Below are 23,722 nucleotides of genomic sequence, written 5' to 3' on the forward strand. Positions count from 1 at the left end.
TATACAGCATCTTCAGTGCTTCCCTCAGAGGGAGGCAGAGACACCTTGAAGAGCTGAGTATACAGACATCTACGGAGTGTCTTTTTAAGTAGACACCAGAGTTTGGTGGGGGGAGGGGAAAAGGAACAGACTTGTAACCTTAACTCAGTTGGACTTGTATCCCAGAAGGCAGATGCCATGGATTGGCTCCCTCACCGAACTGCTGCTTTTCTGTTCCTTTTATTGGTAAGTCAGATTTTAAAAGAATACTTGTAAACTCTGTGATTATGCCAGTTGTATCTTCCTCAGCAAAGCATTACATTTTACAGTATAAATTACTCCCCCCAAAAAATACTGAAAAACTTAGCATAAAAACTAAATTTGTGCTTATCTTAAACTGCACTTCTGTAGGTTCTAATCAAATAATTTAATTTAACATTAAATGCTAACAGATGTTTATTTTGATTATGACTTTCTGCGGTCTGTTTATGTTCAGAATGACTTTCTATGTTCAATGCGTGACTTTTCAGGTGAATGTTGTCTTTGGCTACTACTCACAGTTTTTAATAAAAATCTTCACATGATAGAATTTTTTTTATTATTTTTGTTAATCAATTGTGGGAATGTGAAGAGCAAATTTCTTTTTCTAAGCTGATTAACAAGAGCGCTTCGGAGATGACCAGTTCCTGTGTTTACATATAAGAAAACCCATGAAATTTAGTGCAGACCTTAGCTGAGTAAAATTCAAGACTCAGCCTGTTATTTCACTTTACAAAGAATACCTGTCCTGTAGAGCATTTGTGCTTGAGTCTCCATGTGCTGGCTGAGTGAGTGCATGATGAAGGTGTTGTTCTTCCTTTGGGTTTGTTTTTCTCACTCTAAAAGGAAAGTTGAGACTACAGTTAAGTGGCATCGTTGTCCGATGTATTTGTCAAGGTACAGAAAGTACCCAGATAGGACTTTAAAAAATTATGGAGGCCCTTCTACTCTGGCAATCAGATTTTCATTTGGATTATTTTTACTGATCTGTGCTGCTCTTCTAAAATTATGTAGAGGTTTAAGACCCTGAAGACTGAAAAGAGTAAGATTTTTATTATAGCAATGTCCTTCCATGGCTTTCATTTTACACATAGTATTAGTGTAAATGTTTGGAAACTTCTTGTTACTGATCCTTCCAGAAATGTTATAATCGGGAAAAGTGGTTGTTGTTATAGAATGTGAAATCCTAAGAATTACTTTGAAAAGATAATCCATTAATTCTAGGTGACAGTAAAGTAGAACTAATAAACACAGGGCAGCTGCCAAGCAAAGGACAGAACTTGGCAAAAGCGAGTTATGGTTCAGATGAGTTCCTACTTGTTTAATGCGCACAGAGGTCTCTGGAATTGGCAAGCAGCACAGCCCACTAACACTTCTGGATTTTCCTGTAGCATTAGTGACTATTCATTTTATTCAGTTAGTTGGTGATGCACACTCCTGATGTGTCAAAGTTCAAAAAAAATTTTGATTCTACTGTATCTAAGATACCTCCATTCAAAAGATTTTACAGCTTTACTTCACCTGGCAACTCTGGAGTCATCTTCATTCTTTCAGAGTACTATTGGTAACAGTTGTGGCTGATGAAGGATATGTGTTGGGTCAGGAAAAAGGAGCAATTGTGAAAACTGCCATTGTATTTTGATGACTATCAATTATTTGAAATTTTACTATCCAGAGAAAACAATAGTTGTTCTTATCACATGTTCTTCTGCACAGCAGTGTTTATGGTTTATGCCTGTGCAGCTCAACAGCACCTTTCAGAGCTTTACGGAAAGGTGACAAACTGTAGAGGTTAAATAAATTATAAATTATGCATCCAATTTTAGTGTACTCTGAGAAACAGCCTTGGTTTTTAGCTTGATTAAACCTTCATTAAAATCTCTGAATGGTGTGTCTGGTTAGTATATTGCTAATAAGTTGTGCTGAATAAAATAATAAAATTGCTGTAGAGTTATACATATTTTAGTACATTATTACCAAAAAACAAAAAACCCAAAAAAAAAAAATAAAAAAAAAAAAAAAAAAAAAAAAAATAAAAAAAACCAAACAACCAACTTACCAGCCCTGAAACTAATAATTTGTTATATGTATTTCACCATTGGTGGGACTGATTCTGCAACCCTTGCTCACGTGGTTTCAAAGGCATTATTCTCATGAGTAAGGGAGTTCTGTTTGTGATACTTGCACAGACACGTTTTATGGAAATAACTTGTTTGATCAGGTATGACTCTTCTCCTGCCAGCTATCATGTGACAGCTAATAATTTTGAATTCACCACATCTCTTGTATGCACTTTTGTCTGGCTACATTTTCCCATGTGTTATCTCCCCCTTTTTTTTTCCTTTTTCTTTTCTTTTTTTTCCCCATTTGTAAGGCTATGGTTATACCTGAGTTCCACAGATTTAGAACACAAAATGCCAGAAAAATCATCATGAAATTTTTCTCCTTTAAATGGGAAGAAGTACATTTACTAATGACCTATGAAGATGGAAAGTAGAAACAAAACCATATTCATGTTTTGATTTAAAACTGATCAAATGTCTCCTGTTTAAAATATCAGCTTTTGTCTTCTATTACAACTCTGCTTCTTATTACTTCATATGCATTGGTTTATCGTTCTTTAAAGAGATTCATAATGAATGAAGGGAAGGATTCATTATTTCAACCCCTTACTAATCAGAGCTTTGGTTGAGTAAGAAAGATGTAAAAGTCCCAAAATGCTGACACAACCAGAGCTACCATGGCACCCTGATGACTAATATAGTATGTGTGAGTTCTCAGCACTCCTCCCATCCAGGCCAATAACAATACCACTGCTGACTTCAAAGAGAAAAGCAGATCCAATATGAATAATACTGGGAAGATGTTAAAGGTGTGTTCAGTCATTTAGATTTGAGTAGGTGGAGTAGGGAGGATTCCATAATTGCGTATAATATTGCTTGGCAGTCAATTGATGATTAGTTAATTCTTGTTTGTAAATTGCTTTGAAGGTGCAAAGAACCATACACATCCTATGGGCCTAATTCTGTTCCCAGTTACATCAGAATGAATCCAGAATAGTTCCAGTGTGACTCTAAGGCATCATTTTGGACACAAGGTTCAGGCTCTGTATCATTACAATAAAAGACAAACTTCCAGACAAGCCACTGTGCACATGACAGTCTCCATAAACATGTGTCTTGCCTCCACCTCTCCCAACCCAAACCTGAAACAGCTTTTGCAGTGAGCTTCTAGCTTCTCAGCAGAGTTTCCGTTTTTCCACAGCCTCTCAAAGAATAACAGGACAGCAAATCTTGGTATCATTCTGGTCAGCTTGCCTACCCCAAGGTGCTTCAGGATGCCTCAGGATTTACACACTCCAGTGGCTCCTATTGTTTTAATTATCATCAATCACTGAACCTACAGAAAGTAATGCACTTGGACACTAGTTTAGAAGGGAAGATTGTTCATTACCTAGAAGTATGCTGCTAGGAGACAATATTTCTCTGTTGGAAATAGCACTAAAAAAAATGGGTTTGCATCACAGAGAAATATTAGAAATAAACAATGGGGATGAGGGATTAGGAGGAGGCTTCTAACTGCTGATGATAGTGGAGAACCAGAAACATTGGTTGGGGAGGCCGAGAAACCTCTATCCCTAGATCGAGCCAGAGATGTCACTGCAAAATTGCTGAAGTTTATCTGGTGACGGCCGTGTCTGGTGCATCCCTGCTGTCCTTCCTATAAGATGGTAATAACTGAAAGAGACATACCAAAAGCAGATATCAAGTTCATCAGATCAGCCTTCAAATAAAAGGATTTTGCATTCAAAACCATCAAGGCTTCTTTTAAGATTTTCCATTATCAACATGTAGCGGAATGGGTTTTTCCATAGTGACCATGGGACAAGTGTGGAAATGCAGCATCTAAATTTGCAATCTCTAACATTACTGATGAAAAAATTCCTGACATTTCCAATATTGGTGCTCAGAAACAAAGGATGACACTCCGGTGTAACATGTGTGTTCTTTACTGCTTGAAAACAGAACTCCCATTGACTGAAATCAAGTGTTTTATGAACATTCATGTCCCTAATAAAAATAATTTTTACAGGTGTAGTTCCTATTTCAGTGCACTGAACACAGGCTTTCAGTTAGGTCTGATGAGCATGAGAGTGAGGTGACTGATGTGAGACACGTGTGTGTCAAATAACAGAACTGACCATAAAATGCAGACAGCAGACAAGATTCCCTCACATTGCACTGGGAGGTGTATACCCATACTTTTCTGGGTCAAGACAATTGCTTGCATGCCAGAAGGGATTTCAGCTGAAGGGTGGAGAAGATTTCACTTTACTCACTGAAGAAGGCTCTGCTCTGTGGATGGGATCAACTGATAAGAGGTGTTGAATCTGTGCTGTTTCTGGTGGCATTCATCACTCAGGTTCTCTGGTGAGGGTGTAATCTGCCCCTTACACTGCCCCATGTTTTCTCAAGGTCCAAGGGGGAATATAAAAGGACAAGCCTGAGCTCCCACTGGGGTGAAGAAAACCCACATTTTATATGGAGTCTGATAGTGTCCCTTCTCTGAGTAATGGCTGCACAGGAATTTGAACCCCATTCTGCTGCTGAAGATTTAATAGTCTCCAAGACAAACTCAGCTTAAAAGATGTATTGATGCTTTTAGCACATCATGAACACAGTGTACAGATTTTTACGCAGACTAGTTTTCTTAACTATTTCTGTCAACACCTCACTTAGAGAAACAAGAAAAAAAATCCTTACTCCATCAATATTCCTATAAATTTCAAAGCATACACATGCCAAATGGGCAAGTCCACAGTCTAAATTCCCTCATTTAGAAACAAGTTAGGGCAGCATTATGTGCAGAGGTCTCAGGGAATGTTCTAGGAAAGATCAGACCATTGGAGACACTGCCTTGTAAATGGCAGATGGTGGATCTCTTACAATAAAATGTAAATGAGGAGGTAAATGAGGTAAATGAGGAAAAAGGGGAAGGGACAAGAAGGAAGGCAAAGATGCTATTCATTAATTTGTTGCATGTAAGAGGCTGCTTTAACATGAAGTAAGTGGAAAAATGTCTGTGCCCATCTTCCAGCCTTGACATCATAATGCAATACATTTGAAGTGAGGAGAGTCTCATGAGGTAAAGAAAAAGATTTTATCCAAATATAACTGGGATAAATCCACCGGATAAAACATGTCAGATAAAAAGAAAGCTACTGATCAGTATTGGGATATTATAAGGAAAGCATAAAATTGATAACTACAGCTGTTAACTCTTAAGCATCCATATCCCTCTTTTTTTACCATTTGAAGAGAACAGAAGTAGTCTCTAAAACTGAAAGAGATGCTCTGAAGAGGTTCATTCATCAAGAGAGCATCATTTTCACACCTTATAGGAAAAAGGTTAATTAAACTGTGAATTCTTTTAAATTGTGTTAATCAAGAAAGTGAAAATATTTCATTATTCAAGTAATGACATATTGCATCTGATCCTGCCACCTTTATGAATTCAAGATATTGGTCACATAGTTAGACCTTAAATCAAAGCCCACTGCACTCCAGGAAAATGGGCCTGCAGGCCTAGTGACTGCAGTTGGCTTTCCATCTTATGCTGAACCTCTTCAACCTCAGTGGGAAGTTTCAAGAACTTTCAAGTCTACTATGGGTGTTCTAAATAAGAAAAAATAAAGTTTATAGAATACGTTCTTTAGAATAAATAAATACTTTTTTAGTTTCCCAGATATATTTTTAAATAACAACTCTTGCAGCCACTTTTCAGTTCAGCTGAGACATTCCAACTTAAAAATGTGTGTAAATGCTGTATTTTGATGCCGGCAGAAAGTCAAAGTACAAAAAAACTGTCAAGGAATTCAAGTGACGGGTATAGAAAAAAACTAATTGCACAAAGTCATTTACGGAAATCCTGTAGCTACTGCTTAGACAAGCTATTGCAATAGTCTTGAGAAAAAGTACTGGTCCAGTCCTGCAGTATAAGCAATGTATGGCAATTGGGTTTTGCTTGCTTCATTTTGCCCAACATTCTCATATGCCAATCTTCTTGTTCTCACAGGTACTCCTGGAATTCAGCACGGGATTCCATGTAGAGGTAATATTTATTTCTTTCAAATCTGATTTTATGATCAAATTAAATGTAACCAATGCAAAAATGAAAGGGAAAATACCAAACAAAGCCATTTCTGAACCTGAAGATTGAAAACACATTTAAATATTAAGCAGTTGCAGGTTATAACCTGCTCAGCGCCCCAAGAGAATTTCTACTGAACCTAAATGAGAATCTTGCACACCAGAATAATTTTAAAGTAAACATGTATAGTCTTAGATTTTGGAATTCACAGACATATAAAAACCAATATGATCTGTAAAAATCCCTTTTCTTTTTGTTGAAAATTCTAACTGCCTGTATTAGTTTAAAATGGATTGATATTACTGGTCATATGACACTGGATTTCTCTATTAAAGGTAAAAGAATGGGATGAAAATGGAACGGCAAGATGGAAAACATTCAAAAGACAAAAACGTGAATGGATCAAATTTGCTGCAGCCTGTAGAGAAGGAGAAGATAATGCTAAAAGGAACCCAATTGCCAGAGTAAGTAGAAAAACAGAAGTGTTTACTGACAAGGAAGTTTTTCTAAAGACAGGCTGATAAAAGCAGAGAGGTTTTTAAGTAGGTTTGCTTAGAAACACAGAATAAAAGAAAGATGTTGCAGTATTTCCAGCTCTGCTTAGGCAGTCTCATAAGGTGACCCGACATGGCTGCTGAGAAGTGACCAAAGGCTTCCCAGAACTTTGCCATCCATACAACTTCTGAACAGATCCAGCCACAGTTCCTTCATGTGCAGCATCTGCCGTGATATTTTTCTTTTCTTTGTCACCCCAAGAAACCCCTGAGCAGAAGTTCAGGGATAGTGAATGACTTCTGTGGGCAGCAGAGCAAAGAAGAGGTCTTTCTATCTTCTTACCATGACCATACCCTTTGAAGCCCACCTACAGTACGAAACTCTTGGAAGTTTCTCTCTCTATTTCCTTGCCAGATGATTTAAGGGAAATAGAAAGCCTGTCCAGTACTTAAAGATAGATGGATCTCTAGGATGACCTGTTTGTAGAGGAGCCTTCCATCAGTTCTGTAGGTTGAACCTTGTGATAAATGGCTGTAAGACTGAAACTATATAGAACTAATACAGGAACTAATAATAGCAAAAAAAGCCCTGCAGATGTCCTCAGTAAACTTGCATAAATAAATGTTATTTGTTATTGTAGATCCGATCAGATTGTGAAGAAAACAATCCAGTTACATACAGCATCTCTGGAGTTGGAATTGATCGTGCCCCCTATGGAATATTTGTTGTTAACCCACGAACAGGAGATATTAATATAACATCAATAGTGGACAGGGAAGTAACCCCAGTATTTGTTGTAAGTATTCCTCTGTTTGGTTTAACTTTCTAGTGTGGGATCCAGGGTGGGGCAGGGAGAGCAGAAGAAAACAAATTCATGTGTTTCATATTGTTATTACTTCGCTTACTTCACTTTTGGTTTTAAAAAAAATAAATCTCTTTATCTAGATACGTTGCTTTGCTAAACACTCATTGACGGGAATAGATTTGGAACCGCCTCTTGAACTTCGAGTCAGAGTTCTGGATATCAATGATAACCCCCCTATATTTTCACAAACTGTATTTACAGGATCTATTGAAGAGAGCAGTATGGAGAGTAAGTAACTATGTTATGCCTATTATAGTTGGTGAAGCTCCCAGGTTACTATAAACCGGGGGTACTTGTTCTACATTTTCTTAGGCAATGACACATATTAGCCAGGGGTACTGCAAAGGAAGGAGAAGCAGATGCTTCTCCCCATTATATCATTGCTTAAAATTAAGCAGTGATGTTTCCTTCCCCCTTTTCTTCCACATATGAATGATGAATGTTCCAGGTTTTGGAATCATGTAGATTCTTTCATATATGAAAATTTAAAATATTCTGTTCATTCCTTCTCCTTAAAAAAAAAAAAATCTAAAAAATTTAAAATTTTTTTTCAAAATTTCATCTACACTTATTTGTTTTTAAAATACATTTTTTCCCATTTTTTCTGTTTCAAATATTTGTATTTATAGCATGAGCATTGCAGTTAGAGCACAGTATTACTAAATAAACCCTTACTTAAACCACTAAAATGGTTCTTCTTTGCTAAAAGTACAGCAACCTATGTCAGATGTGACCACTGAGCCAGTGGTGCCTAACACTTATATTCTACTTTCTAGTTCTAATTTAAAACCATGGAGGTTACTTACAATAATATCTAGGTGGTCACTTGTGCTTTTTAGATAGATACTGCAGTGATGTAAGAGAAGTTGAGAGAAAACCTGCATTATTCCATCTGACCTTAATTTTTAATGCATTTTGAAGTTGTTAACATTCAGTTGGAATCAATACTACAGATTTAAACTTTTTGGGGGCGGGGAGTTGTCACTTTCAAGGAATAGATATGATTCTATCATTTTCTTACCCCAAGTCTTACCTTTGTCTTCATGAGTTGTTTGTGGGAACAAAACAGATTTCCTTTTTTTTTTTTAATTATTATTTTTTTATTTTTAGACACACTGGTGATGAAAATAATTGCAACAGATGCAGATGAGCCTAATCACTTGAATTCTAAAATTGCCTTCAAGATAGAGAGTCAGGAACCTTCAGGACAACCCATGTTCATCATGAATAAATATACTGGAGAACTCCATATTGCAAATTTTCTTGACAGAGAGGTAACATTTCCATTTTCAGACTTAAATAACCTGCTCTCCTGCTGTATATGTGTTATGAGAATGGGATAAAAAAGGAGAAATTTTGGTTTTTTGAAAAATTAAGGGAGAAACGCACTTATTCTGCGTCTTACAATAAATGGTCTAAGGCAAATTCCAGCATCAGGAAATAGTGGCAAGACATGACTGTTTATAATGTGTAAGACATACAGGTGATACTTCTAACATATTCATTTTGCTTTCTGTGACAGCAACATAGTTCCTACACTCTTGTTGTGAAGGCATCTGACCGGGATGGAGCTGCAGATGGAATATCATCCCTATGCAGCTGCAATGTTAAAGTTATTGATGTCAATGACAACTTCCCAACCCTTGCTCAAAGCTCTGTAAGTTTGTAATACCAAAACAAACGTCACTCTTTTAAAACCCTGGTCAAATAACCACTTGATAACAGATCCCTCACTAATCCTTAGAGCACTTTCATTTTTGAATGCTCCATGAGATTAAGAGGGTTGTTTCCTTGAAGCTTTCTCAAAATTTCATGTGTTGCTTGCACACCAATTCTGATAATATATATATAGATAATTTTTTTATTCACAGAAGTCAACCCTGACCTCATTCTGGTGTCCAGACCTGTGCAATATGGCCAGATTACATAGTTTGATCCAAACACTGCACAATCTTTTCCTACAGAAAGCCCAAATCCATATTCTCTGAGCTGCCTCTGCAAACACTTGAGGTGATGCAGCCCTTCAGAGCCACAAGCAGAATCACAATTTAATTTATCTGCCACACATGATTTTATTAAAGTGGTATGGACTGTGGGCAGGACATCCTCCCAACAAATCTCTGCAGTCAGTTGTGTTTTCCTCACGTTGTATATTTTAGTGTTTGCTAATAGGTCTTTATCTATCATTCCAGTTTTCAGCAAGTATTTCAGAAAATTCACTCAGTTCAGAACTGCTAAGAATACAAGCTCTGGATGCTGATGAAGAGTACACAGACAACTGGCTTGCTGAGTTTTTCTTTATATCCGGGAATGAAGATAACTTCTTTGAAATTGTTACAGATCGAGCTACAAATCAAGGAATCCTCAGAGTAATTAAGGTATGGATAAATCTTGTGATCCAAATGTTGAAATAATAATCATAAAATATTTTTGATCAATTTCTAACAAAATTAAATTAGCAGTAAAAAAAAACAGTTGCTCAACCATTTAACAGATAAAATATTTAAATAAAATTAAAGGAACTTTTACTTATTACCTAGTTCTCTGTGGTTTATTTTTTAGGAACTGAATTATGAACATATCTCAACTCACTCACTGACTATTGGTGTCAGGAATGTGGCCGCTTTCCACCACTCTGTTATACAGGACTACAGAATATCTGGAACACCACTCACAATACAAGTAGAAAATATAATTGAACCGCCAAAATTTCATCCATCTTCAATTGTGTTTTCTGTACCAGGAAACATAAGAGCAAATTATATTGTGGGAACATACACAGCCATCGACGAGGACACTGGATCTATTGCATCAAATGTTGTGTAAGCTCTTTTCTGCTTAATTCCCTGGATAGAATAATTCTTTTAGCTGAGAATTCAATGGAATGAGGAATAGGTATTTTAAAGAGCTCAAAAAAAAAAAAACTACTTAAAAATTTTTACTAGATTAGCAATAGAAAAACAGCAATAGTATGTTCCTCAGTCCATTTTAATGCTATGATTGCTTTTGTTTCCTGATCTACTTTCCTTAGCCTTGAGCACAAAACAAAGAAAATATTTGGTTTTCTAACAGGCTGTAACTTAAGTAAATCAGAACAGGTTTTTTTTTTCTAACCTAAGAATATTTTTTCTTGAAAAGTTGCTACAAATAGAGAATTTTTAATCACAACTAAAATAAGCAAGCAGAAAACGCCAACAATGGGCAATATTATAATGTCAGAATAGAAGAGGTTAGTACCAGCTCATTCTATAGTAAAAAAAAAAAAAAAAAATCTGATTAAATAAATGAGACCATAATTTGCTTTCTGTGTGTAGAAATAAATGTAAATGTTGGAAAAAATTTCATTAAACAGATAAATATGTTAGCAAATAGAGCTGTAGAACCTTATAGGAAAAGCTACTGATATCAACAAAGGTTTCAGTAGATGTTTACAAGGCCCAGAATTTCTTTACTTTTAGACAATTCAAAATATGATGGACCTTTACACATTTACTTTATTCTTAATTATCTTTCTTGTCTACATCTTCTGAAGCCTGCAGAAGTTTACTTGAGCAGGATGCAATGCAATAGTACCTAGAGAAAAAAAATTTCCAAGTGACAAATATTTGCAAAATTAATATGTAATACATATACATATATAACATAATGCTGAGTATTTTTACTTCACCAAATACAGATATAGTATAGGACGTGATCCTGGTGCCTTATTCAGAATCAATCAAAACTCTGGTGAAATCGTGCTGACCAAAGTTGTTAACTGGGAATCAGTCTATGTAACGAATGGGCAGTACAAAGCAGAGGTTCTGGCTATCACCAGAGGTAAGAAAAGAGATGAAGTTTTCTGAAACACTCTCTTTGTTCCAGTTTTCTTTTGCTGTTTTTTACTGTTTCTAATTTTCCCACATGAACTGTATTTTTTACAGTATCCACAGCCCCTCCTGACTACAAATACTTTCCTCTTACAGGTGTTCCTCGATATACAGCTACTGGCACAATTGTGCTTTCATTACAAGACATCAATGACAATTGTCCAAGTATTAACACTGAAATAAGGAAAGTGTGCATGAATTCCCCATCAGTGATTATCACAGCAAAGGCTGTCGACGGTGGTTCATATGGTGCCCCCTTTACATTCAGCATCCATGGTGAACCTCAGACTACATGGATAATCAGATCAATAAATGGTAAATTAACCTACATTTTATGGCAGAATAGACCATTCTGTTAGGCTCTTATGTAAGATAAAAGATTAGGATAACCCTGAAGTAACAAACAATTACTAGAATCAATTCTAATCTTAAATGTGATTTTATGTTCATATGAATCCAAGAAGTTGATCTGGACTTGCAGATATATATATATATATATATATATATATATATATATATATATATATATATAAAAGTATATATATATGTTAGAAGTAGAATCAGAATCATTACGTGTTGTTTTATCTAGCTTTCATCTTTTAAAAGAAACTAAAAACATACCTCTGAAAACAAAGCAGCAAAACTGTATTTTACTTGAGTGAAGCTACAATAAGCACCTCTATTGGTTTAAACTTAATAAGTTAGTTCAGAAGGAGTAATTTGATAGCTTTTTCTTTCTACAGCTAAAATATTCTAATTATATGGCAAAGCTCTCAAGTTTGTTTATTAAAGTTATTAGCTGGCAGAGCTTTACTGTTAAGAGAGGCATATGAAAATGGCAAATAAAAATTACAGCTTTAGCTAGTTATTGTACAAATTATACTTACTTACTCTTGTATTTCCAAGAAAATATTTTAGTCTGTGCTCAGTGGAGCTTTTCAGGTTCCTCCAATGGGACATAACAAGCTAATGAATTAATCAAAGCTCATACATCACTAAATGAGAGAATTTGCATAACTTTCTGTATGCATACATGGCTAAATTAAATGGTAAATATCACAATTACAGCTAGTCTCCTATTTGTCCTAAACAGATGGAAATGTGTAACTTTATTTTCAAACTACTGAAAAAAATTTTTTAAAAACATACGTAAATTCCTTGCGAGAGTAAAAACCAAACTGATAAATCTTGCAATTTTTCAGTTCACCATTGTGCAAATAAAACTCAGGAAAAAATGCTGCAGATCTAAAAAAAAATGCATTTGCTCCTTACACATTTCTCAGGTTAAAAAGGGATGACCAGACTTAACTGGTTCAGAAAAACCTTAGCATAGATGAATATCACAACTTTCAACTTTGAACAAAGACTGTAGACACCTAAGTAACTGAGGACCTTAGAACTGGAACACGCAGTCTTCATTCAGTTTTATGAACATTACTCACAAAAATCATGGATTTGTACAGTATTTGTAATCCTTCTCTCTTTCTTTTTTTTTTTTTTCCCCCAAAAGCTTCCTCAGCTGAACTGGTCAGTCAGAACATTGACTTTTACATGTATAAAATCTATATCAGCGTAAGAGATAGCCAAGGCCGACGCTGCTTTAGACCACATATAATTCCTGTGCAAGCTTGTCAGTGTGACAGTCGTAATTACTGCACCAGTGGGGCCACGAGAATAATTATTGTTGGTGGTGGTGGTAGTGGTGGTGGCACTGGTGGTGGTGGCACTGGTGGTGGTGGCACTAGTGGTGGTGCTGGTGGCGGTACCGGTAGTGGAGGAACCCAGGGAGGTGGAGGGACAGGACAAGAAAGTGGGACTAGACCTGAAGAAGGACAAACGTATGACCACACAGAGTGGCCAGTTTACACGGATGCATACAGTGAAGGTGATGGATATGGTGCAGTCACTGATAGCTCTTATGATGGAAGTGGAAATTACGGCCGAGCTCTCCCATCTGCTACCACACTAAGTGGTACTGCCATCGGTCTGATGTTTCTCGGTGGATTAATATTTGTTTGTAAGTATTAAATTAAGAAAACAGTTGTATTAGTTTTCTAAAGAGTGTATTTTTTATTTCTTCTAAAACGGGGTGACTTTTCTGGTTGGTCTTGTACCTCAAGGCTCCCATGGGCCACTTAACAGAAAAAAATTGCCTTTTATATTATGAGAATTTTGATGCCTTTTATATTATACATATTTATATACATATTTAATTCAGAAATAACTATTTCTTTTCCAAGACCTAGGGGGTTTTTTTTCCTAAGGTGTTACCCAGTTCATAACACTATATATAGCCAGTTGTAACAGTATCAAAATAGGTAATTTCTTTATATATCCTAGTATTTTTTTAAGAAATACTGAGTTTCAGGGATAAGAATTCCCGAGGTTAGACTTTATGCAAGCAGTTACTTCTCAGACCACCGCAAGCAGGTATGGCCTAGGAGACAAGCAATCAGCACCCAACATTTCCTGATGCATAAATACTGACTGTAAAACCAGAGGAAACAAACTTTTCCCCTGACTGAGGGGGTGGAGTTTGTTTTGGGTTCTGATCTTTGATTAGTAGGAATTAACAAACACAAAGTTTTGAAGCTGCAAAAGTCTGTTTTGTTTGTAGTTCCCAGGTGGTTAATGTTACAGGACAGGCTGTATTTCTGCCTTTGGAATTCTTTTGCCCTAGTTAGTAGTCTGGACTAAATATATATATAAGTAATATATATAAACATACAAGTTGTGCAGCATGAGTTAGCACTTAGGATGCTGTACAGCTGCTTCCCCTTTTCTCTTCAGTTCATTTTGCTGTTAAACTGAGAGTTTTAGATGCTCTGCTCAGTCTGGTGCAGGCAGGCAACTCTCTCTCTCCATTCCCTCTGCAGTGGTATTAGTTACTACCTTAGCCATCTAGGTTAAGGACCTAAAGACATCCAGAATTAATATTGCCATGCCTTTCTATAACGAGCTGTGTTTTCAGTGTTGGTGTTTAAAGCATTCAGCAGTTTCCAACACTGAGTTCTTGAAATAACGAAGCATAATGCAGCATACTGGGAAACCTGGCTCACTCTTTGTAATCATTTGCTAAAACTGGGGTTTGGAGTTTGCTTCTATATTTTTTTCAAATCAAGCATTATGTATATGTGATCTGAAAAATGCAAATGGAGCCTTAGCCAAAGATCACTGTAGGCAGATGAATATCCCTCCACTGATTCTCATATATGTCTATTAATACTACTGTGTATTTCCTTTCTATTGCAACATCTGAAGAGACAAATGTATGCTTACATATTAAGAATGAATTCCACTGAATTCTATATGAGCAAAACTGGTTCTGTTTGTTCTATTTTCATATGCAACTTACATTCATTCAGCTGAGACAGATGAAAGTCTGTTCCCAGGTGTATAGGCACGAAGTTGGAGTAACAGCCCTACTCCACCCTCGCTTTGCTCTGCTATAAGTAAAGGTACAAATTATTCTGAATTTCCAAATACATCTCCAAAAGCAGCTAATGATTCTGAAAGCCAGACTTGCAGGCTACTTGGTTAAAAGCATTTTAAAATATATATTTTCCGAAGTCCTTGAGCACCTGCCCTTTGGGAAAAGCAGCTATTCCTGTGAGGCAGAGAAGTCCTAAATCCCAGTTTCCTGTTTCTTTCCTGCTAAGTGATCCCAATTCTGATGTCAATGAGCGACTGCTGTGGCTGTGGTCCTGGTGTGGCAGGTGGAGTTGGAACTGGATTTGAACCTGTACCTGAATGCACAGAAGGGGCAATTCATCCCTGGGGAATAGAAGGTGCACAACCTGAAGACAGGGTCAGTACATCCCATGTTTCTAAAACCCACAGTAACTCATATTTACAGAAAAGACTGCATTTGACTAGAAACAGGAAAGTGATAGTAGCACTGTGTCACCACTGAAAATAAACCTGGCATTGTCAACAACTCCCAGGCAGACAGGAAAAGTGATTCTTAACTAACATTAGCAGACAGGAATTTGTATTTTATGTCTGTGATCAAGTTTGTCCCAAGAGTTTGGTGTTACTGTTCCCCCCTGCTGAAACACGGTAGCTAGGAAGCTTTTTCAGTGCAAAGTAAGACAAGCTGGCACCTTTTACCTTGGCAATGAAAAAACTTGGATAGAGTCTTTTTGGGTTCTTTGGTTTTGTGTTTGTTTGTTTTGTTTTCTTTATTTAAAGGATATGGTAATTAATAAACAGTTTAGACTGCTGGTTCTTTAGTATGATTCAGGAAGTTTTAGTCTTCATATTGGAATTCCAAAGTCATAATTTAAGGAGTCAAAATGTTGTTTTCCAGGATGTCTCACACATTCTTGGCCCAACAACAGCTGCAGGAGGTGATTTTGGTGAACCCTCTGGTAAGCAGATCCTAAAATTCTCTACATGAACCATCATTAAGCTATCTTGCAGAACTTCAGATCTTCCAATTCAAGAAGCACTTCGGTTTCTCTACTGCAACCCAACACTACAAATCCTCCATTTACAGACAGCTGATGCTGTAAGACTTAAAGTATGAATAAAGGAACAAAGGTTTAAGCCTTTGAGAAGATCAGTTCCTGAAAATTCCATTTATTTTGAAATATCTGCCAAGGCTTTAAAATCTCAGACGATTTTTCTTTAACAGTCCTGCTAGTAAATGGAAGGTCTTTTCAAGTCACCAGTTTTAGCAGAAATCAATTTTGAGGCCAGAATAAGGAAATTTTCTTTCATAACTCAGTGGTGAAATGTTCACTTCCTCCCACAGAGAGAAAAGGACCTCTCATGTAGCCAGTTAATTACTGATCATTTTTGCACCAGCCTAGACAGAAAGCTGGTACATAGCACAATAAATTTATGCTTCTGATATAAGATTTCCCTAAGAATTTGATGGCAAGAGAGAATAAATCAAGCTATCAGTGCCACTTTATCTTTTTCCCCATTCCTTACTTTAAAACAAGAAGGAGGATGTTGGCATAAATCCATTTCCACTAGCTTCTGGTGGGAAGAAAGGTCACTGTAATTAGAACACTTTGGGGTATAAACATGAATTAAATACTTGTTCTCAGGGAAGTTCTGCCACCATGAAAACTGAAAATGTTAAGACTTTCATATAATTTATTTTATTTCCACTGTTCAGTGCCATTAAGATGAAAGCCCCTCCTTTAAGCTGCACAAAGTAACAAGATTAAATGAAAAAAATTAATATAATTTAGCTTATGTTTCTTATTGTAAGGATATTATTGTAAGCACTTATTGCTTGCTACCATGTGTGAAAAAATCTGGAGAAGATAAATCCTGTAAGTATGACTTAATAGCTAATGGTAAAGGTCATTTTCATTCTGCATTACAAACACTGATGGTTATTATGATCAATTTTGTTCTCACAAATCCCCCTTAACAATCTAATGACTAGAAAATATGAAAGGAGTCACACAAATATTTTTTTTTAAAAGAGTTTAAGAAAAAAAAATGTAAACCCTGAAGTGATCATAAATATGCATTTATGTATTTGCATAAATAACCATAAGCATAGTCTGATCGTCTAATGTAAATCCCATGACACTATATATATATATACACCAGACAGAGGAATCTATTCAGCCAAACACACCAGTGAATCATGGACTTTCTAAAGTGCATACATACATGTGGAGTAGCCTGAAGAATAAAACCAAGGCTAGATGTCTGCTAACATGAACTTCAGTTTTATTGCAGCTTCAACATTTGGCACACATGCATGGATCTATGACTTAAATTAGTCTAAAATGCCTTTAGAAATTCAGTAGTGTCATTGTGAAAAAAGCTGGCAAATTCTGTGGATGTTTTCACAGGGCACAGGAAGGATAACTTTTCTTTTTTTGCTTTCAGACATATATACAAACACATATGGAGGAGGAGGAGTAGTAGCTTCTGGTGTTGAAGAAACTACAGGGGTTGGCTATGGCACTGGTACTGGTTATGGAACAGCTGGAGGAATTTCTGGAACGGGAGGAGAAGTAAAAGGATCAATTGGAGGAACAATAAAAGAGTATCGAGAGGGAGGGGTGAACATGACCTTCCTAGACAGCTACTTCTCTGAGGTAAAAAATTGATCTTCCTTGCATTGTGTATGTGACCCCAGTGTTAGATTCTTCTCCCCAGGTTACATGAAGGAAATCCAGAACAACTCCACTCAACTTGAAACTTCCATAAATCTGGTGTGAGAGCAAAGCTCATTGTATTAGTAGGAAAATGCCTGCCCAGGACAGCAGTGAAGTCGCCATCCCTGAAGGCATTTAAAGGCATTTGGACCTGGTCCTTAAGGACATGGTTTAGTAGTTAGATTATGGTGTTGGTCAAAGGTTGGACTGGATGATCTTGGAGGTCTCTTCCAACCTAAAACATTCTGTGATTCTGTGAAAAACTCAGACTACTGAGTCTGAGTACTACTGCTTTTTAGCTGCTGGCACAGTATATTTGGTTGCTCAATAGCCTTTTTGCAAAACTGATGGACACAGTGCAGTTAGGGATACTGGTGACCACCAGTTCTATATTTATTTGCCACCTTTTCCAGTGTATAAATAGATAGTAACTTTGTGAAACTGTTCACACATACTTCTTGTACAGCTTGCTTAATAAAGAGACTCTAACCCTTAATGATTTGGAAACGTGATTTCACTTTATTGCCATTTCTGGTCAAAAAAGACTTGTGAACTGCAAGTGATACAAATATGCAGTTTCGTAATTTGCAACATATTAATTAACCTTTACATATGGGATAAAAAAATTCTATGGCATTTGCGTTATTAAAAATTAATGGGATATATTTTCATAATTACCATGAACTTTGAGGTATAAATACTATAACTGTGTATGCCGCCAAAATATCAGTTACTACAGAAAGATTGCTGTACTTTGAAATCTAAACAAATTTCTTGGAGGACAGGACAGAGCAGTCCTTAAGTCCTAAGCATGGACTCCTTCCATCCCCCTGCCTAGGCTGGGAGAACTACACAATTGCCAGCCATAGGACCCCAAAGTTTACCATCTCATCCCACAAACTCTCTGACTCTCCCTCCTGGGCCTCCCCTGCCATCCTTCCCTGCTTCCTCTAATGTCACCCCTTACTCAATTTAAATTCTCCTCTTTCTTACCCAGTCCCTTTGCATGTGCCACCTTATCATCCCCAAGGCCATCACAACACAGCAATCTCCATTCTGCTCAAAATGGATTTCCCTCTGGGCTTACCAAGCCTTCCTTGCTGTGGGCAACCACCCATCCTCTCCTCTCTGTCCTGGCCTCCCACTGCTCCACTCACAATTTTGTTTCACTCCTCTTCCTACTACTTCATCTGGATGTTGCTACTTAGAGAGTACATTATTTTCCCTGTCCCTTTCACTCTTTGCCTTCATCCACTGACAACAGACTAAGTTTGAGATGCTGAGTATTTGCTAAAATATTGTTAACATTTGAATAAAACTTACTTCAGGGTCACAAAAAGGTTGATGATATAATTTGTCCAATTGATGTCCTGTTTTTCAAGTCAAATGATCCTTGCCGTGGTTAAGGAACTCTTACTACAGCATTACAGTCTTCGTAATTAAAAACTTGATGGAAATTTTACCTTTTTTTCTGGTTTTGAACTCTACAGAAAGCATTTGCATATGCAGATGAAGATGAAGGTCGGCCAGCAAATGACTGCCTACTAATATATGATCATGAAGGAGTTGGTACTCCTGTTGGCTCTGTGGGTTGCTGCAGCTTTATTGGAGAAGACACAGATGAAACATACTTGGATACATTAGGACCAAAATTTAAGACCTTGGCAGAGATCTGTCTGGGTAAAGAGATCGAACCTTTCCCTGACGTCAACCCACCCTGGCCAGGCATTACCACCACCTTTCCAAACCCTGAAAGTGATCTAAACCTTCCGCCACCTGGAACCACCATCATCGTCAACGGAAACGCCCCCATGCCCACCCCAGTCGGTACCACAACGGTTGTTACTGAAAACACCTACACGTCTGGGTCAACCATACAGCCCCCGAGGCCAATGCCAGATCCCTTGCTCCACGGCAACATGACGGTGACTGAGACCTACACCTCTGGCTCTTCTTCTCTTCCTGTTGACCCCCTGCGATCATCCAATGTTGTAGTAACAGAAAGGGTTGTTGGTCCTGCGTCTGCCTCTGATTTGCGTGGCATGTTAGATATCCCTGATCTCACAGACGGGTCCAACATTATCGTCACGGAAAGAGTAATTGCACCTAACTCCCGGCTCCCGACCTCTCTCAGCATTCCCGATTTGGTAGACGGGTCTAACGTGGTGGTGACAGAAAGGGTGTTCAGGCCTGCCTCTGCCATGCCAGGCAGCTTAATAAATATTCCCTCAGAGTTATCGAATGCCCACAACGTGGTGGTCACCGAGAGGGTAGTGTCAGGGTCTGGGATGAGCAGCATGGGAGGAGCAAGCCTAGGAGGGGCAAACCTGGGAAGCCTGGGCAGTGCGAGTCAGATGCTTAGTGCCGACTGTAGCCTTGGCCAGGGAATGGGCACGGCGTCCCCCGGCACCTCCCGGAGAAGGGTGACAAAGTACAGCACTGTGCAGTACTCCAGTCAGTAAGGTCTCTGCATGCCCCTTCCTGTCGAAATCACCATTTGTACCAACACCAATTAACGGCCACCCACCAAGAATATTGTTATTATTTATAACTAGGAAATAGCACTCAAGTTTCAGGGATTCCTGCTTGTGTGAGGATCTCCAAAGGGTGCCCTTTGTCACGGTCAAACGCAGGATTTTGTCAGACAAGGGAAAGTCGAAGTTAGTTTTAAATTTATTTCCTTCTCTCCACCTAGTACTACAAGTGTACAAACAGATACTAAAGTTTTTGGAGAGAGACCTAATTACCTAGTGGAGCAGTGAGAGAGAATCCTTGTGCACATAGAGTATCAGCATGATTAATGTCACATATAAAAAAAGGTGTTAAAATACTGTACTGCTGAGTAATGTCCCACAATAAGTAGATTTGGGTTCATAGCCCCTCACTGACAAGACAGGAAAAGAATGTAATAAAACGTTAGTCAGCTCAAGACTAAATAAGCACTTTCAAATGTATCTCTTTACTTAGCATGTAATTCATGGAAGCGCTGCAAAGCGGCACTTTCAGTCATTTCTCCCATCACCAGCAATAGTTATAAATAATAATCATATAAACATATTTTCACCACTTTCTGAAGTTCTCAGTAAAACAAACACTCTGGCAGGGCCTGACATGCCCTGGCTCTCATGGCAACAAGTGTGATCAGCAATTCACTGCAGCTGACACTGCTGCGTTGACACTGTCACCCAAGAAGATGTTGGCTTCATCTCTTCTCCATTCCCATTACAGATTTATTTCCATGTAAAATTACTTCAGTGGCAACCAGGAGCTCTTAATGGTATTTTCCTGCCAAACTATGACTACCATTTAAGTCACCCATGTCAGGTTATGTTAAGAGGGCTATAATATACTGTGCCTGTTCTCTTTTGTAATGCTGACAAGAAAACAACATCTTAAAAGCTTTGCGATGTAGGGGGGCAATAGCGAGTATTGAAGTAGCTGAAGTCCTTCATGAAAACCAAAAAAAAAACAACCACTTGGGAGCAATATAAATCTGCTAATAAGCAATATGGTGAATTGTTATTTCATATGTCAATGTATTTTGCATTGATATTTTGAAAGTTTATTTGAATGTGTTCATTGAAAAAAGTCTTTATGATTCTATAATCTTAATTAAATCTGGCTTTTATTTTCCCACAAAAAACAGCTCTATTGGACTCCTTTATTCTAATAACACTTTAATGTGGCTTAGAATATGATCTGAAGGAGCAAAATACTGAAATGCAGTATCTATCTCATTTTACTTCTGTATCATAATGTATAGTGACCGATGCAACATTGCTTCAATGTAAATACAATAGAGTTATACAGAAGGACTAGCTTTTTTTTGCTAGATCACCAGATCAGTAGTTTTTCTACAAATTTTGCTTCTTCAGCTTTGATAGATAGGTTAGCAAAAAGTTCAAGAGTTGCCTATGAATCACCCACCCTATATAATGGAGAAGAAACTTTCATTTGTGTATCCAGATTAACGTATCTCAGAAGAACTGGATGACAAGTTTCTGAGTATGGCATCAGGGAAAGGCTTTTCAAAAGGTGCTTTCAGAAATGCAATTACATCCACTGCCAAAGACAACCTGCAGTGTCTTTGGAGTCAATGCCACAGCCAGTAATCCCTAGGAGTCACACCAAATCCAAGGCTACCTTGAGAAAGGGTCCTTTCCGTGACTTTAAGTTTTTTTCTGAAGCAACTGAACATCCTAGGTGCTCTCCCTGTAATACCTGAAGCATTGGTGGTTTTACCTCATCCTGTAGCCTCAATTATCTTAAGTATCACTAAAATTGCTTTGACTTCAGTGGCTAAGTCTCTTCTATGTTATGTACCAACTCTAAGCAGGGTTTCAGAACCATTCTTTAAAGAAAAAAGGTACTAATACATAGAGCTGTACCCTTTCAAATCTGGAGAGTGCGTGATGAAATTCACTAAAATGCTGACAAGCTCCTTTTCGTTTTGCTAACCACCTATTTACATAATAAAAAGCAAATATTTGAAGTATATATGACTCACTAGACATCTAGAAAACCTATGAAATATAGTCAAAGCCAATGAGAGATATTTTAAAATGTAAAATACTAAAGTCTTCTGTAAATATTTCCATAATCACCTTATGCAAACCAGAATTATTTTTCCTATTTGTGTTTCAAAGAAATATCTAGTTTTTAGAAGCACATAATGAATTTTTTGTGACCCTCTTGAATGGGAATGCTGTGTGAAGTATAAGGGTCTGAAGTAACTATGGTCTCTTGCATGTCTAGAAATGGAAAGGGGAAGAATTAATAGCAAAAAAACGTTTTTTCAAAGTACAGCTTTTGGTTGGTTATGTAGTGGTTGTTTACTTCTTAACTTTTAAAAGATAAATATTTAATAAAATTTCTTGAAAGGTTCCTAGCATTTTTTAATATCCATGTCTCACATAAAACAGCAATCACAGCATTATCCCTTAGTGAATTTCCAGTGCATTTCTGAATATTAGTTCCTATTGCTGTGTAATTTTTACGAACTTTCTTAAAACAATTTTCTCAGTGAGATGTGGACATTTTTAGGTTACTGCAAATTGTAGTAGAAAAATGTATTTAAAGATGTAAACAAATACTCGGTTCATTAATAATTCTGTGCAAATTCTTTTTCTATCTTTAGTCATAGAAAATAGCATATAGTTGAGTCCTGACTAACAGGCATTAAGTTTGTTTCTTTTTCTTCGGTGTAATTTAGAAGCCTACTTGCTGTCTACCTTTAATCACGTTGTTTAATAATGAAGTATTAATGGTTTTCAGGAAAGAAAGACAACTTCGAGTAGTGATATTAATCCTGCTCTAAACTACTAAGTCAAAAAGCCTTATTAAAGTGTCAGCAGTGTGCAACGCTGAGTCTATGGCTTTATTTTTTTACTTGGGTTTTGTTGAGTAGGATCCTACAGTTTTATACAAGGTTATTGAGACCTTGACAGCATGACAAATATGGAAGAATATAAAGGAGAATATAAAGCCCCAAGCTGAGGGTCTTGTTAGATTTCTATCTTTGAAATAGTATCTGAATTTGAACTGCAAGTTTTGATAGTGTTTACTCAGTCCTGACTTTGTGGCAATAAATAACTTTTGTGAGCAGCACATACTCTTTTTCACATAAAAAGACCACATCAGAAGAACTTCTTTCCTGATGAGTGTGGTGAGACACTGGAACAGGTTTCCTGGGAAGGTTGTGGATGCCTCATCCCTGGAAGTGTTCAAGGCCAGGTTGGATGGGGCTTTGAGCAACCTGGTCTAGTGGGAAGTGTCCCTATCCATACAGGGAGGTTGGAACTTTGGGGTCACTTCCAATCAAAACCATTCTATGATTCTATGGTTTAAACAAAAATTTTTAAAAGTCTACAGTTTTTCTTGTATTAACATAACTGCATAGTTTAAATGCTCCTCACTACAGAGCAACCAAATTTTCATTCTATTTAAAAGAGATCTAACATCACAGTATTACTGTGTTTTCAAAAAGAAAAACATTAGAAATATGTTTGTAATAATTTCTGAATGGCACTGAAAAAATACATTAAATTATAATTTGGAACATCAAGTTTTAAGTAGATTGGCTCAGGATACTATTTTTTTCCTGTTTATCAGTGGAAAATGTGGTTTCTTAAATCATCTGGTTTGTGCAGAAAAGTTCTAGTTTTAATTTTCTTTCAGAAAAAAATAAAAAGGAA

General features: G+C 37.1%; 1 protein-coding gene and 1 long non-coding RNA gene across 2 annotated transcripts in view; one reads left to right on the forward strand and one right to left on the reverse strand.

Annotated features, from left to right (window-relative positions):
- LOC139793156 (uncharacterized) overlaps nt 1-23,722 on the reverse strand; it is a 569,166-nt gene that overhangs the window by 531,959 nt on the left and 13,485 nt on the right. The gene's annotated exons all lie outside the window — the stretch shown is intronic.
- On the forward strand, nt 7-22,889 carry LOC139793151 (desmoglein-4-like). The gene is made up of 16 exons (XM_071737405.1): nt 7-225; nt 6,094-6,129; nt 6,504-6,632; nt 7,304-7,459; nt 7,609-7,756; nt 8,639-8,802; nt 9,051-9,185; nt 9,721-9,906; nt 10,091-10,350; nt 11,205-11,347; nt 11,494-11,712; nt 12,908-13,414; nt 15,057-15,205; nt 15,707-15,767; nt 17,257-17,468; nt 19,019-22,889. The coding sequence occupies exons 1-16, from the start codon at nt 178-180 to the stop codon at nt 19,988-19,990; spliced, it is 3,525 nt and encodes a 1,174-aa protein (XP_071593506.1). The 5' UTR covers nt 7-177; the 3' UTR covers nt 19,991-22,889.

Source organism: Heliangelus exortis, chromosome 2, assembly GCF_036169615.1.
Source record: "Heliangelus exortis chromosome 2, bHelExo1.hap1, whole genome shotgun sequence".
In the NCBI taxonomy this organism is placed as follows: Eukaryota; Metazoa; Chordata; class Aves; order Apodiformes; family Trochilidae; genus Heliangelus; species Heliangelus exortis.

What these genes read in the sequence shown, in the direction of transcription:
- LOC139793151 (XM_071737405.1), top strand. Translation starts at nt 178, where the DNA reads ATGGATTGGCTCCCTCACCGAACTGCTGCTTTTCTGTTCCTTTTATTG. An exon ending in GAATCCTCAGAGTAATTAAG is followed by an intron (nt 9,907 to 10,090) that starts GTATGGATAAAT and finishes TTTATTTTTTAG; the next exon opens with GAACTGAATTATGAACATAT. An exon ending in TGATTTTGGTGAACCCTCTG is followed by an intron (nt 15,768 to 17,256) that starts GTAAGCAGATCC and finishes TTTTGCTTTCAG; the next exon opens with ACATATATACAAACACATAT.